At 37.6% G+C, this 18,852-nt stretch overlaps 1 protein-coding gene and 1 long non-coding RNA gene across 2 annotated transcripts in view; one reads left to right on the top strand and one right to left on the bottom strand.

The window, feature by feature from the left end:
• Positions 1–247: 247 nt before the first annotated feature.
• kcnh7b (potassium channel, voltage gated eag related subfamily H, member 7b) overlaps positions 248–18,852 on the top strand; it is a 42,732-nt gene continuing 24,127 nt past the window's right edge. The window contains exons 1-4 of the mRNA XM_080290497.1: positions 248–703; positions 1,072–1,302; positions 11,278–11,433; positions 18,247–18,687. Of these exons, the coding sequence (XP_080146623.1) occupies positions 628–703; positions 1,072–1,302; positions 11,278–11,433; positions 18,247–18,687 (904 nt within the window). The 5' untranslated portion in view covers positions 248–627. The remainder of the gene's footprint in view (positions 704–1,071; positions 1,303–11,277; positions 11,434–18,246; positions 18,688–18,852) is intronic.
• Positions 13,484–15,705, bottom strand: LOC145420959 (uncharacterized). The gene is made up of 2 exons (XR_013902203.1): positions 13,738–15,705; positions 13,484–13,651 (listed from the first exon to the last, which is right to left on the bottom strand). It is a non-coding gene; the product is annotated as an uncharacterized LOC145420959 (long non-coding RNA).

Genomic DNA, 18,852 nt, shown 5'->3' on the forward strand with positions numbered 1-18,852 from the left:
GGTTATTTAAGAGTTCAAAACAGCATGTCAGTTGCCAGTGTTAATATGTGTGCGTTTCAATTTTTATCAAACTGCTGTTAACTATCACCCTCCACTAAAAACTCTCCTGTCATTATGTGGACCCCCCTCCCCCTCAACCACAAACACACACGCACGCACGCACCCATACACACAAGGCAGTATGTAAGCACATACTGTAGTGTATTCCAGCAATGCTCATTGTTGTTCCGCAAGGCTGGGACTTATCCATACGCGGGCTAAGCCCCCTGAGAGCAACGTCATTCCCCTTGGCATATTAACCACTGTCCGCTGTGTGCGCTCAACACACCGCGACAGAGGACGTCAGGATCGCACCCAACCTCAACGCGAAATGCTTTGCGAACTAAACCTAACTCAAGCAATCCTCCCCGATTCCGCGCGTTTCGGAGATGAGCCATTTAGATGCTCAGTCATACAAGCGGGATAAATAACTCTACGGTAAAGTAGAAAGGTAATTTAAAGTGGAAAGAGTGTTTGCGTGTAGCGAATTTGGTAAAAGAAACCCCATAAACAGCGAACCTTTGCAACTTGGGGATTTACTGTGGAGGCACTTTTTACTGAAGATCTCGGGATATTCTTTGTCTAAATATGCCTATAAGAAGAGGTCACGTTGCACCACAGAACACATTCCTTGGAATAATAATTCGGAAATTCGAGGGACAGAGTAAGTATTTTGTTGATGTACAAATTCTGCTACCAGATGAAGAAATAGCACAAAGTAAACGTTATTGACAGAATAAGATATGTATATACGTGTGTGTGTGTGTGTGTGTGTGTGCGTGTGTGTGTGTGTGTGTGTGTGTGTGTGTGTGTAACTTTATGTTAAGATATTTCTTAAACAAAAGGATAAAACTGAAATGTTAGATTCTTGTTTTATTATTATTATTATTATTGTTATTATTATTATATAGACTCGGTTTGTTTAGTAGTTGCCATGCACTTCACTTGATTGCTGACTGTTAATATATGTGAGCCATGGTTTACACTGAGATCACATCAGATCATATATATTTGTTCCCCTCTTTCATACAGACCGGAAATTTGTGATAGCTAACGCCAGGGTGGAGAACTGTGCAATCATCTACTGCAATGATGGCTTCTGTGAGATGACAGGCTTCTCAAGATCAGACATCATGCAGAAGCCATGCACGTGTGACTTCCTCCATGGTGACCTCACTGACAAAGAGGCCATCAACCAGGTGACACAGGCAGTGTTTGGGTCTGAGGAGCGCAAGGTGGAGATCACCTACTACCGCAAGGATGGTAAGTAACTGATCTGGTAAAACAGAAGGGGGCTGGCACAGCATGCCCGTAAGCTGAGAGGTGTCTGGAGAGCACCTGGAGTTCTCCTCATTTCATGTTGTGTCAGTCAGTTGGTCACTAACCAACCAGAGGTGCATGTCCACAGTACCTCAGACAGAGGAAAACAGCAAGGCTAGTCTAGTCTAAAATTAGATCTTCCTGTAAGTTTATGCTGGTGTTATTTCATGTGTTCTGCAAAAAATAACTAGATGATGGTTATTAGAGATTTATGAAACGTGTTCTTACGAGAAACAAAAAATATTCTGATCATATAATACAACAGGAATGTTGTTGTTTTTTAATATTATTGGATTGTGTTTATTGTTTTGTTTTTTTCAAATAAAAACAGTGTTTCTGTAATATTGTTAGTCTTACATCTCAAATAATGCACTACACAAAGCAGCTCTGCAGGTGAATTTGTAGGACACAGGTCTTTGACATCAGCAGCTGTAAAGTTTATGTTTTGTCTTTTGAATCTTACCTTGCAGTAAATTCTTTGTCTACTTTACAAATTTCAAATATAGTAAAATACACTGATTGTGTGTTTGAATCTCTATGGTGCATTTATTGATGCGGTGGTTTGTACCAAAGGTTTTCAGTTGTTTCAGTAGACAGTGGATCAGTCCATTGACCTATAAAATTGCTGTACAGATTTGCTTGCAGTGAAAATGCTCTCCCTTAAGCGGTAGACTTTTGTCATTCATTTTTGGCCAGTCCTATTATGAATGGTGTACTGAGAGACAGCAATCCTGAGTCAGAGAGATTTAATACGACGTTACCACTCAGTGGCATAAATCCGCAGATTGACCACCTCCTGCCATGCTCTCACATGAGGCTTTTTTTTTATGGTCAGCGTGACATATCTGTACACAGTTAATCCCAAAGGTACTACTCTTGTGGAGCTGCACATTTTGATCATGCTTTATTGTTTTCATTTAGCACCCGTGTTTGTGCCATGTGAGACCTCTTCTGGTGAGACATTGTTGCTTTGCACTAATATTCTTTAGCATTTGATCACTTTAAATCATGGGCAAACAGCAGTTTTATATATGTGGATTCTAAAATAGAAGAAAAGTGTTAATATTTTATTTAATCCTAGGAGCCTAATTTTTAATCATGAGTTTAATTAGATTCTGTGCCATGGATACATGCTTAATCTTCCATCAGTAACCATCAGGCATGTTTTGGGGTTTTTTTTGCTAATCATGATCCAGCTGCTGCACTGTTAAATAGATTGTTGCAGAAACCTGCAAGACAATTTCACACCAAACTCTAGGGTCTAACTGGAAGTGCTTGGTGTATGGCAAACAGGATTTTAAAGAAACTTCATTTAGGTTCCCATCTTCCCATATTGCATGCTTGTTCTGCACTCTGTTCTAAAAGTCGTGAGCATTCAATGCTTAAAGCATTGTGGATGAGAGTCTGAAAACCTTCCAACGTAATCGTTTGTCCCAGTCCTATCACAATCCTCCCTAGTGTGCATTACGAATCCAAAACATAACTCTTAATACTCCTCAGAGGAATTTATAGTTAGCATGTGTGCTCATGAATAAAGATGTCAGGGCTGACAGTGCAGTGACTGGGAATGAGCAGCTTTCAGAGTAGATGCATTACATGGGTATGGAGGACACCATTCGCCTGCTTTAAGGGAATAAAAGATTCATGCCATCCTTGAGAGAAGTAGCCCTATTGATTCAAGACAGCTGACAAATTGAAGTTGATGGGCAGAAAGTGGTTGCATTTCATGTCTCCAAACTGCATTTGAAGTTATCAGTCCTAATGCAAATCAGTTAATCCTTTGTATTAAAGCCCGAGCACACACTGTTATGAAATTATGAAATAAACCAGTCTCAGCATCGGCAGGTTACCAATGTTCTGTTTCTCCCCTTTTTCATGCATATTTTTCTCCAAGTATTGGTTGATTTTTGATGTGTGCCTAAAATGCCAGAGGTTGAAGGAACTGAAGTGAGGCAGGTGTAGTTTGTTTTCCCCTTCCACCAATAACTGCGGTAAGAAAGTAAGGTTTGGATTTGAGGAAGCTGTGCGACATCAGGAGCAACAAAGCTTTATTTCTCTTTTCACTTAAAAAGCAAAAGTTAAGCAGCTTATGTGAATGCTTAGAAATTAAAAGTAGGGGAACAATAGCAACCATGGGAGCACAGCAAAGGCCTTTTGCACCAGACCATTTGCTTCTAATTTTTGTGCTTCCCTCTATGTGAAGAAGCATGACGTGCTGTTAGAAGAGATACCACATGTGCTGTGTTACACCAGCTATGATACATAATCAATGAGATAAATGCTTTCCCCTGAAGGCTTTGTAGAGCTATCCTATTCCACAGGGTGTAATAATACTTTGTACCTGAATGAGTATTAACAAAAGGAAGCTGACACCATGGAGCAGAGAGAAGTTAAATGGATAATGGCGACATAACAGCAGCAGCTTAGCTAACCATGCTGAATGATGTGGGACATGTGGTATGCTTGGGTGCAGAGTTTCATAGGTGGCACGCCACCAAGGGGACTGCAGGGCCATGTACCCCTGCTGAGGGTTTAGTGGCAGGGGAGTGAGGGGACAGGGAGTGCCTACAGTACATAAGGTGTGCTGCGAGACACTTGGATGACTTCTCTCTAAAATAGCACATCCATTTTTCATCACGCGAGCCTTCTTTGGTGTCTCGTAGTATGAGGTGAAGCAGATAAGGTTTTCTACATCTGGTTATTTTCAGCCCGTGCAAGCAGATGATTTCAAGTCCGGTAAAATGTTTGTTAAAACATGCTGTAGCACGAGCTCCTTTCAAACTCAACAAATCGAGATAAGCTTAATTAATAACTGGAAATTGATAGTGATAGTTACTGACATAACCCTAACAATATTTGCATTAGATAGCAGTAGTAAATCATGGACTATTTTTAATGTCATGAGATTCTTGTAGTGGAGTGTGAAATCCAATGTTCCTCTCTATACCATCTGTATTTTTCTCCTAATTAGCTACCGTACGTTAACCTACATTATATACCCTTCAGTTCATTTAACCTGCCAGCATCTGTACCAAATTAAACATAATTAAAAGATCACAAAGCAAAATCTCACCAACTAATAAATATAAATTCAGTACGGCGTGTGCTGGAGCTGCTAGTTATCCCTGATGGCTCTGAAGACACTGATTGAAGATGAAATTAGGCCAGTCTATGTAGCTTACAGCGCTCTCATTGAGGCGAGATATTGCCACAGGGTCTAAGGACTCTAAACAACGGGTTAGCTTGCATGGCCTCTCTCTACATACACCAGTCCTGATGGGCTATGCCCCAGTAATGTTGTATATTGGCTTAAGCAGAATAGCCCTAAAAGAGGAACATGTCAGATTTCATTATACAAGACTCACTAGTAGTTGTGGGGCTGTGTTTAAAAGCTACAGTACAGTTGTGTAGAACATGGTTGGAAGGATACAAATAGAAAAATCTGCATTCAACAATGTTACTCATGCTTCTTCCCAAAGCAGATCAACTTACATAGGAGAATATGAATCCTTAATAAACACTACTGTGTACAAATATGAACACAGCTATGTGCATTTATGCGTCTTTAAGACATCTTAAAGTTGCACCACAGCTTTTTTTTCTTTGTTGCTCATCATTCCAATTGTGTTGAAAGGATCACTTGATTAAGCAGCAATGTTTTAATAATTGATGATGGAAACAGAATCTACAGTAATGAAATTTCCATCATGTATAGGGAGCTAGTCTTAATACAGTGTCCAGTCTTTCAAGCAGGTGTAAATAGCGTCTCTTGGCTCACAGGGAAAACCGTTTATATAAAGATCTCAAAATGAATGCACATTCAGTAAAAAAAAAAAAAAAGAGTTTGCTTGTCAAAGATGTTAAATATGTTGATAAGCATTAAACACTTAAAAGGACTGTGACTTAAAACAATTGCATGAAAATGGACTAAATATATATAGAAGTAATAAAACACCCTTATTATTCCATCAACACTAAAAGCCTTTACTGACGTACATTGTGTGATATAAAAATTATCCAAAAAAAGTCAAAATTATTCAAGTATTTCCACAGTTTTTGAGCAGCATGACACATTCGCAATTTTTAACACCTAGAGTACTCCAAGTTCTACAGACATTAACAATTTCCAGGGACGCAGATGGCACGCTTAAACATGTGGAGCTTTCTTCTTTCTTCTTTCGGTATTGAGCAAAATGTGTAATGTATTTTAGAGTTACAGTGGCATTCTAGTCATGTAATACTGATATCAGTAGATATACTGTGGATGGCTGCATACACTAGTTTCATTAACTGACTCAAATTGGCTTTCTTTCCCACCTGTTTGGACTCAGTAATGTCAAAATGTATGTTTTTATCAGTGTGTTTAGAACCTTTGCTGCAGGACAAGTTACAGTCATTTGCATTCAATTGACTTTAATTATATTTTACACATACCTAGTGGAAGAAATTAAGTCATGAGACACTCTGCACACTGCCATGATAACATTTGGTGAGGCATACATCAGGGCAGGGCTTAACCACGACTTTATTCAGGAGGTCTGCTGAGCATGAGGGTGCATCTACTCTTGGCTGCACAAAACACACACAACACACACACACATATTGGCTTTCCTTGTCCCAGTGCTATCCAGTTGCCATGGTTACCATGGGTCATTAAGGGTGCAAACCCTTACTTGTTTGCATCCTTCATAATTTCTAAAGCTTTGAGTGTTCCAAGGCACAAAATAATTGTGAAATGAATTAAATGTGAAACTGAAAGGGCCTTTCATAGTGCTGGTCATTTGGGCAAATTGAGTAATCAAGCACATTGGTCTTTGGTAAGAGAATATACCACCAGTATTTTGAAGAAAGCTTCAGAAGCTCTCTGCAGAGAGAACAAAACCTGCAGCACAACCCTTTGGCAGCAGTCCATAAATCAGGACATAGAGATAGACAGAAGTAAAATCTATGAGAGGCTTCTTGGCTTTTGCAAAAAATTGCTTTTAAAGAACTGTGAAAGTCTAAAAATTGAATTATTTAGTCAGAACTGCAAGCAGTTTGTCTGGTGAAAACTCGCATCTGGCTAATACTATTCCCCCAGCAAAGCATGGTGGTGGCAGTATTCTTTAGAGGTGCAGGGTCAGGGACATGGAGCCTGGGTTGAGAGAAGAGTGAACACAACCAAAATTCAGAGTGGCTGGAACAAAAAAGGCCTTGGAGTTGAAATAGGGAGCGAGAATGAGGTGAGGATTCAGATTCAGGACCACAGTGAACAAAACATAAAAACACATTAATTCTGCAATGGGTTTGAAAAGTCTCTGGCTGTCCTTGAGTGGACCTGTAAAAGCTCAGGCCTTAATTGCATAAAACATCAGTAAACAGACAAAAAGATGATATTTTATTGATTCTCCTAATAGAGTTTAACAAAATCCTTTTGAAAGAATTGATTTTTTTTTTCAGAAGGGCTATAGCTTTTACAAGGCAGTCACTTTATTATTTATTTATTAAAGCAAAAGTGTTTGCTCTGAACTATTTGCAGACATGTTCAGCTCAGGGGCTTCACGAATTTCATTTTGTGTTAAACCTCAGTTTTGTTTCTGACTTGTCGCATTTGTTTATGCAATGTATACTTTGTGCACTATATGCATTCTTCATTTGATTGATAAAAGTTGCAGCTGCTTGAAATAATCTCATTTTTAAGTGTCGCCTGACTGCATCTAAAGGCAAAAATGCTAATCCAAGACACGACAATAGAAAAGTATAAAAACATATACATCGGTAAGACTTGATGGGGCTCACACAGCTTTGATACTCAGTACACCTTGTTTTTAATGTCACTGAGCTTCTTACTCTACTGTTATATATTAATACTGCTTTTTTCTGTTATTTCCTTTCACTCTCTCCTAACTCTGTGATCCAAACATAAATGCTTGTAAATAGGTTAAGTTAGAAATCTGAAAACCTTTCTTGATGAGTTTGAAAAATACCTTAGCTTCATAAAAATTGTCTGGCAGTTTTATTCTAATGATACTTCAGCTGTGAAGTGATGTCTGCCAAGGCAATTTGTTACCCAGCAGGGGGTGGTGTCACATATAATGGGATCTTTTCATCTGAATTTCATTTTTATTCACATATTTTATGGCTTGCCTTTACTGTAACATTTAAATAACAAGCGCACATCCTCAGATAATAAGATTTGATTGAGGTCCGCTATTGTCTAAGTCCCCACTTAATTAACATGTTGGATATTCTAGAATATTAATTTGGTGATAAGCTAAAAAAACTGCTAAATTGATTTATGATTTAACAGTAACAGTTAGTTACAAATAAATTATAACTAATTTTAATTACAATTAATTCAGATTTGTGCCCCTGCAGTAATGTTTACTAAAATACCTTCAGTAGACTTAAACTGTGAATGACACTTTTGTTTTTTCTGGTAACAAATAACTCAACTGATCACATGGCACACTGCCATTGGGGTTTTTTTGGTCAGAGAAACAAGAACTCCCTGTTCTTCTGACTGAATATGCTTGTTGTTTAACAGGAAGAAGCACTGTGTCCTTTGTTTGGTTCCAAAACAATTAAAATGAAAACGTGAATAAGAGCGTATTATGAGATTAAACTTGGTAACACACTGTCCGTGCTGATTCAACTCAAGAGTTAGAAGAAGCTTTGCTTTCATCCGTTTCGGTAAAGGTGACATTCAGCAGGAGACCAGATGAGAAGGGACCCCCATGGCTTAGCCTTTAAACATGACTATTGTTTCCCATCTGGTCAGGTAAAGCCCAGCCCAGAAATATTTTTTGCTGAATTTACAGTTTCATCCTGGCTGATCACGGAGCCTTCTCTGAAAAACAGACTACACCACTATTTCCACTATCAGCTATTAGTAGTAACTACTACTAATATAAATATTTAGGTATTCTTATTATTCAGGCTAGATTTTACAGCATTTAAGCTTAGCATTTAATTATTTTTTGCTGGTTAGTTATGCAGTTACATCACTCTTCTGTTAATTAGCTATAATGTAAATATAAATGTGCCTAACAGAATGAACACAATGTGTCTTTAACCATGCAAGCCATATGGTGTTTGTTTATTTATTTATTTATACTAGTGCATGCTAGTAGTTTTCCTTGTTCATGCTGTCGGCAAACTGATATGCTTATCACAATAAAAAAAATTTAAAAGAAAGAAAGAAAGGTAGTTAGTGTTCATATGCCAAAAATTGGTAATATTTAGCCTCAGTCACACAGGCCTAGACACCAATGGGCAAACCCCTGGGAAGCTCGGGTGTATTCAGTGTTTGCAAGTGGTTGGTAGAGGGTATTATCTGTTGCTAGGTGAAATAAAGTAGGCAGCTACACCAAAAACATTCATTGCAATTGCTTTGTACATTAGCACATTAACAATTAGCAATTGTAGTGGTCTTGATGCTTTTTCTGCAAACATTGGCCAAGTACTTACCAAGGGGGTAGTCTTCCATGCAAACTATCGCTAACTGTGCCAATCTGCTATAGTGATCAAAGTAATCGCAAGGAAGTTTTCATTGCAGCACTGTGTATCAATTTCACATAGTTACTGGCAGCATCTTCCCTTAACCCATTACGAGGTGGTTGCTCGACATGTATAATTCAGCTTTTGTGGATATAATTAGATATTATTGCTGTAAAATAATGACAGAAGGTATTGTCGGTGCACAAATGCTTAAAATGGGTCATTTTGGGCTGTCGGTGAGTGGTTGCTAGGCAATATGACGATGCCATAATATTTGATATAGATAAAAATCCTTGGATGTATCCTTTATGCCAATTTTGTTTATTTGATTATCTAGGAAGAGTTTGCGGACAAAAAAAACACATAATCACACAGAAAGACAGAGATTAAATTAACTGGGTGACCTGATGGCTAAATAGTTCAGGCACATAGCACATGGGTGAAAACTGACCATTTCATTCCCCTTCTCTCTTTCCTCTGTCTTCTTTCCTGTTAATCTCTACTAGAGCTGTCAAATTAAATGAAAATTTAAAGTAAAATTTACAGAAGTCTATTCACGGCTGAGCAATAGAGCAAGGATGGTATCCACATCTGTTCAAGTAAGGAAGAGAAATGAGGAAGTCTTGGCCATATTTTTTCATTCGTCCATGCTAATAAACCACTTTGTCCCTTGTTCTTTGTCTAGGATATATCTTGAAATAACTACAACTAACAGTCTACACTCTACCTTACATATTCTTTATCTTATACTCACCTGCTCTGTACCAGGGTGGATCTTTTTACTTGACAAACTGGTCTACATACTTGATCCGAGTATAATTAAAAGTGAGTCTTAACAAAAACTGCTTTTTTTATGTCCATAACACACATCAGAACTGTGACTACAGTTTTCCCACCTTTCTTCTTACTGGTGAACTTTGTTGCACTGTTTTTGTATCCTGTAAGCTCACAATTTTTTACTCTTATTCTGTTTATCAGACAATCAGTTCTGAATAACTCTCATCCACTTACTTTCCCTCCCTGAACAAATGAACAGTGTTAACTCAAAGAGATCAAAGTCAATACCAAAGTGCTCCCTTTTACAGAAAGGACAATGCAGAATTAGGTGAAGGATTTCTGGGAAATGCAGGAAAAGTGCTTTTTATGAACAGGGGATTTAAATTGGGCAAGGACTCGAGGTTGCCCTGCTCTCTAAGCGCCACTTTCGACTTTATAACGTAACATGACCAGGAAGCCTTTACACGAGATGAGATTGCACACAGCACACCTTCTGCTCTTAGTAACACATCACATATGTAACTGTGTTTTGTTCCATTTACTCCATTAATTCACTCAGTACCTGTGAAACACTGAATTCCACTATTCTCTAACACCAGCTGGTGCATTTTCAATGTTTTCCATTTCATTTAGATTACATTATCATCACTTCTGGGGTTTCTGATGCTGAAATCTGTCCAAGAGAACTGTGGCATGTAGAGACAGACCAAGCTTGTTATATTTAGTCAGACAGCAAGTCTACTGCTAATGAATGCTGCTGGCAGGGTGTCTGTGAGCCCTGAGGAAATTGCAGCGAACACTGGTAATATGTGTCCTCTGTGAGTATGAGCACAACACAAACAGACAGACAAAATGACGGACAGATCCACACAGAGAGACAAAGGTGTAATTTTACTATGAAACAATTTGATTTTATAGCTCAGTTCAAAATGATGAATATATCTACACGTGTTAATTTTTTATTTTTATTTTTTTAAAAGGTTCAAATGGGGCTGTTTTTTTTTTACTGGTTTTTATAATGTAATAATAACTGGAGTAGTTTCAGAGCAAACATTTTTCCTCATACGAGAAAAGGCCACTGATACTATATGTCCCCCAACTGTAAGTAGCTGTTGTGTTATTGCTTCAAGTCCAGTGGGTAGAGAGTTTTATTGGTGAGCACTTATGCCCACAAGCAAGAGTAGATTTTGCTAACGCAGCTTTAACCAGTGCAGTTGAGAAATTGTGATCTCGCTGGATTTTCTGCTCCGCTGCCTCACACAACGGATATTTTTAGTGATTATTTCTATGTGCACACTGCAGTTTCTGTGTTGGCTGTAATCTGTCTTGCTTGTTTGATCTGTTACACTAAATCGTGCTGTCTCAGCCATCGTATTGAAACTTGGTTATTTTATGTAATATATTTCTCATTAAAATATGCATGCAATATATGCATAAGAACAACAACATACAGACATGAACCAATCTAACCTCTGGATGTTTTTATTTTATCTCATCTATTTCATCTATTCTGGCATACAGCCATTGACCTTTAATATTAACGTCTTCTCTGTTTTTCCAAAGGTGTCGTAAGTCATTTTTACAGTTCTTTATAGTCCTCTCACAAGGACTTTTAACTGGCATGTTCAACTCTCTGACACTGATTCTTTGTTTCTCTTTCAGGGTCTGACTTTCAGTGTAACACTCATATAATCCCAGTGAAGAATGAAGAGGGCGTGGTGATGATGTTTATCTTAAATTTTGAGTATGTTGTGGATGAGGGAAGTGACAACTCCACAGAGAAGATAAGCCCCACATCCCCTACAAAGTCTGATCAAAGTAAGTATGTTAAATACTACTGGAATAATTAGTGATATAGCATGACATACCTCCCTAATGACACCAGTATCTAACAAATACTGTGGAGCTGTTTAACTTTGCTGCCATACAAACATCTGTGACAAAATTTCTGCATACCCGAATGAGTAACTGGTGCATTGCAGGATAAACGTTTAAAAAAAAAAATATCAAGAACTCCTGCATGTTTTCTCACTTTCTTATTTCAGTCCATCTGACCTTCATCAGGTATACAAGCAACATATGGACTAAACAAGCATGCACACATGGGAAATTCCTTAGTCATTCCAACATGCAATCAGGGAACTGTATGATCACATAAAACCAGGACAAACAGATTCAGGGATAGCTTCTTTCCCAGAGCTATCACCGTAGTAAATAAGCACAAAAACAATTGAACCTGCTTAGCTATACCATACCGTCACTGCCATTATATTATGCTGCTATTCATACTATCATTATATTAATGCTGCTATCCTGTATATATCAGACTTACTATTGTTTGAGTACTTGCGATTGTTTTATTGTACTTTTTATATTTTACATTTAGATTTATTATTGAATCTTGCACCAAGGGAGTGGCACTCCAATTTCGTTGTACTCTGTACAATGACAATAAAGGCTATTCTATTCTATTCTATTCTATTCTATTAATCTGAAAAATGAACACTTTGTGTATGTGTGTCAGTAATGTTGAGTGTTTGAAGTGACATCCAGGTAAGTTCAAAACTGTTGAAGTTCAGAGTAAAACAACAGTAGGCTCTTAATACAAACTGTGTGCTTCATCAAAACATCATATTATCAGCCATAGTCCATTAAGAGTATACACAAATCACAAATAATCACAAACATCATACTAAGTAAATATTTCCTATGAAAATGAAAATGACTAGATACTACTTGTTATTACATTTATTCCATTCACTGACTTATGTTACCCGTTGGGTATTTTAATACATTCTGATTCCTATATGGCATATATGGTATATGAATGATACAATATTTTGATGTTTTGAAAGGTTTTCATTTACAGTCTGTCTTGTATTTTGAACTTGAGGAGTTTTGAATTCATTTGGATGTCACTTGAGGTTAGTATTATCACACAGGTGATCCTGCTAATGCTTTTGGTTGACTACTGACAGACATACATGCAAGGTGTTAATCAGTCAGATTAATTTCATTAGTCCTCTCACTGCATGTGATGACGATTGAGATACTTCGCGTGTATGTGGCAATGCAGGGATTGTGCTCATATACTACGAGGTCAAAAGAGAAAAAGAGTTTAATAAATGTAACAGCAGCAAGCAGATCAGTGTGTCTAAGTTCTATTTCTTTTTATGTCTTTGCTGTCATGATTTTTTCTAACACTAGAAATTCCATCTTAATTTTTTTCTGTCTATCAGTCGGCGATGTGGAGAGGCAAATAATAAGGGACCTTTTTTTTATTTGGCTGACAGCAAAGTTCGATCAATAAAGTCCAGAAGGATAACTCAAAACAAAAATCCAAAAACCCGGCATGGGGAGTAATCCAGGAAAACACTGAAGCAAGACAAAGAGCTACATTAGGGGGAGAAAACAGATGGTTTGACAAAGGACAAAGGAAAAAGAAGTCTGAATATACACAGGCTAAATGCTGAGATGAGATGGGAGGCAGGTGGAGAATGAAGAAATTAAACTCATAATTGACAAGATTTATAAGTGAACTAAAAGAAGAATCAAGAAATTCAGCAAGCAAACAAAACAAGCTTCAACCAATCGAACATCTTTTAATAAAATCAGAACCCAAACTCAGTTAACAAAAGAAGACTTGATTTTTTTTCATAAATATGCATCACTATTCATTTATGCATTGCATTTATCATGTAATAACACCATTCACAAAACAAAACCTTCCTCGCTTCTTTAAAGTATGTCAATACCAGAGCAGATGGCTAAAACTAAAATATCCCTCCACATTTGGTAGGCTCTATGTCACGGTGCGGCATGGCACACCGTGGGGATGTGGGGAAGGAGGAGGACCCAGGCGCGGAGCTCAAAGTTCAAGCAGTGTGTTTATTTACAGAGTGAAAACAACGTAACAATAAATCCCCGTGTTCTCCCAGACTCCCGTGTCGTGTCTCCCGTGAATAGTCCGTGTGCTCTCTGCTCCCGTGTCAGCACCCCCCGGTGCTCGCTGCTCTCCGTGCCTTCCACGCTCTCCCTGCGGGAAACAATAACGGCAGCTGTCAGGACACTCAGAAATGGCAGGCATACACTTTCTGACTAAACTTAGACAGGGTGACTAACGTGGAGTCTCATGCAATGATCCCGCGTCGGTGGGAGCTCCAAGACTCTCTTAAGTAGCTCCCCCGACGAGGCCCGATCAGCAGCAGGTGTGTGGCTTCGGGTGTGGCCAGTCCCCTTGCAGGGCCACACCCTCCAGGCCTGACGCCGCCTATAAACAAGTGCTCAGCCACCCACACATACATATACACAAGCACAGGGAAGGGGGAGCAACACCAAAATACACAACAACAATAATAATAATAATAATAATAATATAATACATGACTGCTCATGGATCCTGGGTCGCCCAGTCCCAGGACCCTGACACTCTAATTTAGTACTGTGTTCCTTTTCATGCACTGTGTAACTTCTAAACATATTGCTGGCTTTTATTGTTCTAAAAATGGTGCATTATTTAGTTTGCCAGTGTAATATAGTTTACACCAACAGCAATTAAATATACCATCTGCATGCAAGGAGGAAATGGTCGACTTACATAACGTAATCTTGTTAAAAATGTTTAAATATATCCATTTTACACCCTGGGGGAGAGCAGCATATAGCACACCTCTCTTTTTTTTGGTGTATTTCTAGAGGTGTTAATGTCAGTGAAACCTTCCTGCTCTTCTCTGTTTGGAAGCACTCAGCGTCTTTTCTCTTGACCTGAGTTAGGCTATTCGCTCAGGATGTATTCCTCCAGAGCACTGACATTCATCTTGTGCTGTGCTGTGTGTATTTAAGTGTGCATGTGCACGTGTGTATGTCTCTTTTGTTTGTTGCCAGCATTGTTAGTCAGACTTGATTGCTTGTGACTGTGCTTCAGCAGAGGAAACCTGTGGGTAAATTAGACAGATAAACATATGATGTGACATAAGATTAGGAGAGTCAGAGACAATGACTCTTGACTTCATGCACACTTTCACTTTATATATGATAGTAGTATTATTTATTTTTTTCTTTGAGCAGCTCTTAAGTAATAGCAGTGCATTAAAGTGTAATTTTATTCTAGTTGCTTGGTTGAAATGAGTTTTAAAAACTGATGCTAGTCATTTTGAACTGAATCTGCTGGCTATTGGAATGTATTATGTTCAGATATTGCTAAAAGTATTATTTCTCTAAATGAATATGTATTTAATAAGATTCACGTCATAAGTATAGAAGATAGAAAAAAAGAAATGCTTACTGATGAAATTAGTTTTAGGTTATCGGGCATTTAAAGCGCAGTGGCAGACACGTACCATTGGCTGAGAAATAACGTCACTGATTTCAAAATAGAAAGAGCCTTGGAGAAAATTTCCACCATGCCTATTCCTGTGATTTAATATAACAGTCTCTGAAAGGTGATTTTCGTTATACAGGGGTGTTAATTATCATCTGGTGCTGACAGCTGGTTATAGGCCAGCAGGTGTCAACTAGTACTGTACGGAGCTTGGCAGAGAGTAATCCCTCTCGCCTCAAGCTGCTATCTAAAAGGTATCCTCCACTAAATTCAACTGTTAAGGCCTAAAGCCAGAGATGGTACACTTATACTGTGTTATGCAAACCAGACTCTTGCTGCATAAAATGGAAATTGTGTTTTCAGTCAGCGACTTAACAAAAAATCGGTTATTATAGCACTCTATGAATACATAATTTTTACGACTTCTGATAATAGAGACTTTATGAGCTTTTTTCTGAAACTCTGAATCTATGAACTTTTAACTCAATTCTAAATGTTCATGCTTGCTCATATCTGCACTCTGGGAACGAGTCTGATGTTGGCCTCTTGTAACTGCAGTGTTATTCTCTGGAATATTGTCCACAGCTCTCGAACATAGCGTAGAGTCCTGGAAAATCAAACATAAATCCAGGCTCAGCCAGATTTTTTTCAACCAACAACAGTCCAGTACTTTGCTAATATGATTGCCAATGTTGCTTTAATCCAAATGTCAATCTCATACTGTATGTCTAAAGGACACCGGACTTTTATTTGAGGACATTAGTCTTTGGTGTAGCCTTTTGCACGTTTACACTTGCATCCAAGCCATAATACTAGAAAGGCAAGGCAAGGTAATTCTAATTGTACAAGACCTTTAATCCACATAGATAGATTTAAGGTGTCTTAATAAATCATAATTTTGGTAATTACCTTTCAAATCTTATAGGCTATATTTTCAATTGCTTCAAATTAAAACCAATTGCTTTAGTAGGTTACATTTTTTTTCCTTTAAAAACTGTTTTAAATTTTGTAGCTGTAATTTTCTGAAAAAAGATTTGTTCTTTTTTATGGCCATCAAACCTTGACGTGGTTAGCTGGAGTAGGTATGACAGATTCAGTGAGAGGAACGCAGCAAATGAGAGAAGGTGCAAATTTAAAGAAGAGAACCAACTAAAAAATATCTCTTGAAATGTTGTGCATGCTGCCAAATGAATACAGCTCAATTATACACATAGGGATGTCCTTGTAAGCCACACTATCATAGTGTCATAAATATGCTAAAATAGATATTTTTTTAAATCCTCTTACTATGATACACAATAATATAATACACTGTCTGACTGAAAATTCCTCCCACATATTCAGAAGGTAAGCAATCTAACTTTGCACACAGGTACACATTAAGCCCCTAAAGTGACTTATCTTATTATGATGTCAGCATTTATGCACTAATAAAAACCTATAAAAGAATTGTATCATTTTGATTTCACAACAACTAATTAATGAATACTGAATACACTTGATATGATATGATATGATATGATATGATATGCTAGACTTACACAATTTGTAGATATCCTTTTTGATATCTATAAATTGTGATCCTTACAGTACTAATATTATATTAATGATTGTTTATGAAGTCAAGCTTACTGTATTTAGGGACTAAATGAAAAGTTTAATGTAATGTATAGTTTAAAATAACTATACAGCATTTCAAGACATGTAAAAAAGTCCAGCCTACAAAATCATCTTTTTATGCATTTATCCAACAATAAGGCATGTAAATATGCCATATGGGTATGTCTTTGATTGATTTTGCATACCATTTTTTCATTATTTCTACTTAAAGGTAGTGGATAGTGCCTGGCTGATAAGTGATAAGACATTTTTTTATAGACCCAGTCCTTTAATCATTTTTCATAAAAGCTTTAAAAAGCTTTTGTCAATATAGCAGCATGATAGTAAAAAATATATCCAGCACAGCACACGGGCCAGAGGAGTAGAAATTTAATGTAACATCACAGGTAGTCTATAAAAGGATAGCGTGTCAAAGGAAGTGAGTAGGATCTTTCCAACCTAATAACCAAAGCAAACATTAGCACAACAACAATGATCTGCAGTCCAATTCGAGACTGGCGACATGGAGCATCCATAAAAATAAAAACTGAGGAAGGTGAACTGCATCATATGTTGTCAGTAATTTGCAGCATCATTGTGGTAAACATTTCAGCCTATATAACACTCCTTAACAGCACACCATATTAGACCCCTATGATAACTTTATTAATACTGTGACCTTACTTAATGTCATGTGACATCAAAGTGAGTAAAGTCAGTACACTCAGTTTAAAAGGTTTGGAAACTGCCTAAATCAATAGAACTGATGAAGCCTACTGAATGAGTACAGGCATGTGCTTAAGACTGATGTGTGTAGCTGTCCTTGATTTTTGTGCTTATGAAACAGCCCCCTAATGTCACTGTTACTGAATTTTGTTGTAATGAGATTCACTCTGTGATTAAACAAAGAATTGTTATTTTTCTGTTTCTCTTTTTAAACCTTGAATTAAGTTTTTTATTCATTCATTCTGCTTTCTTTCATACTAGCATTTATGGACCAAAGGAAAGACTCAAGTTAAAATCTAATTCAGAGAATAGTAAATTTACTTCTTTTTTTTTTTGTCTTGTTTGTTTGTTTTTACAGACATTTATAAAAGTTATAAAGATAATTTGTCATTGTATGTAGAGACTAGAGTGGAAAGATACCAAGATATCAAAAACCATTCAAGGAGACAGTTTTCATAGAATGCATGTTATGTGAATATTAACAATACAACAAAACAGAATAAACTATGGATAATGTTACTTTGTTTCACTATACCTAATTCAACTGAAACCATTAGAGTAAAATACCATTTTCCTTAGGCACAATGGATAGATGTATTCGACTGTAATCCTTCAAAGATATGCAGGATGCACCAAATAACAACAACAGACTGCTGCAGTACTGGGGACTTAGGAGATGAGTGCAGGACACAAAGACAGATATTTGCAACAAAAAGAAACCTGTTTATTATATTCTGGAAGGTTCATATATAAATCAACCAACCAAAATAAAGGTTTATTACACATTAAGGACTAGAACACATAAGGAACACAAAAAAAAATCACCAGCACTACAGCAATCAGTCAATGATGACACATACACAATAGAAAACTCACAATGGAAAACAATATCAGACATGCTCCTGGGGCTATTAAATATATTTATAGATATACATATTACTGTGCTGTACATTGAGGTCTTCTCTCAATGTCCTTTCTATTTTTAGGGAGGAGTAGATTCTTCCGTTTCCGCCAGGCTGCTTTGAGCCTGATGAATACCAACAAGCAATCTCTTCCGCAAGAGGACCCAGATGCTGTGATGGTGGACTTGCCCAAAGAGGATGAGGACTCAGTGGCCCTGGAGAGTTTCCCATCACCCACCAAGAGCATTTGCAGTCCCATTGAGGCCAATGACACACATGCCCTCATAGGCTCAAGCCACCACTCCTCCCAGGCTAGCATCGGTCCTGAACCACTTGACCATTCATCCCCTAAACTCCCCTGGGAGAAACTCTACCATTCGGAGCCACACCAGTCCTCTACCTCCCTGTCAAATACCTTCCCCAGAGGCAGCATCAGCAGCATGAGAAGGGCCTCATCTGTTCATGAAATTGAAGGCTATAGTTCCAATTCAAAAAACTTATTCAGGGATCGCCATACAAATGAAGGTATGTGCTACACTACGCTCTATAACTTGTAGCTTCTGTCTGTGTTATGTCGTATTAATATATTGGCCCAGCCAACACCTTACAATTGGCTGCTCATGTTTTAACTCTATTATGATAAGTAAAATCTGATCAATATATCAATAGGTTATATGGGCTTACTGCACT

Source organism: Astatotilapia calliptera, chromosome 16, assembly GCF_964374335.1.
Source record: "Astatotilapia calliptera chromosome 16, fAstCal68.1, whole genome shotgun sequence".
Classification (NCBI taxonomy): Eukaryota; Metazoa; Chordata; class Actinopteri; order Cichliformes; family Cichlidae; genus Astatotilapia; species Astatotilapia calliptera.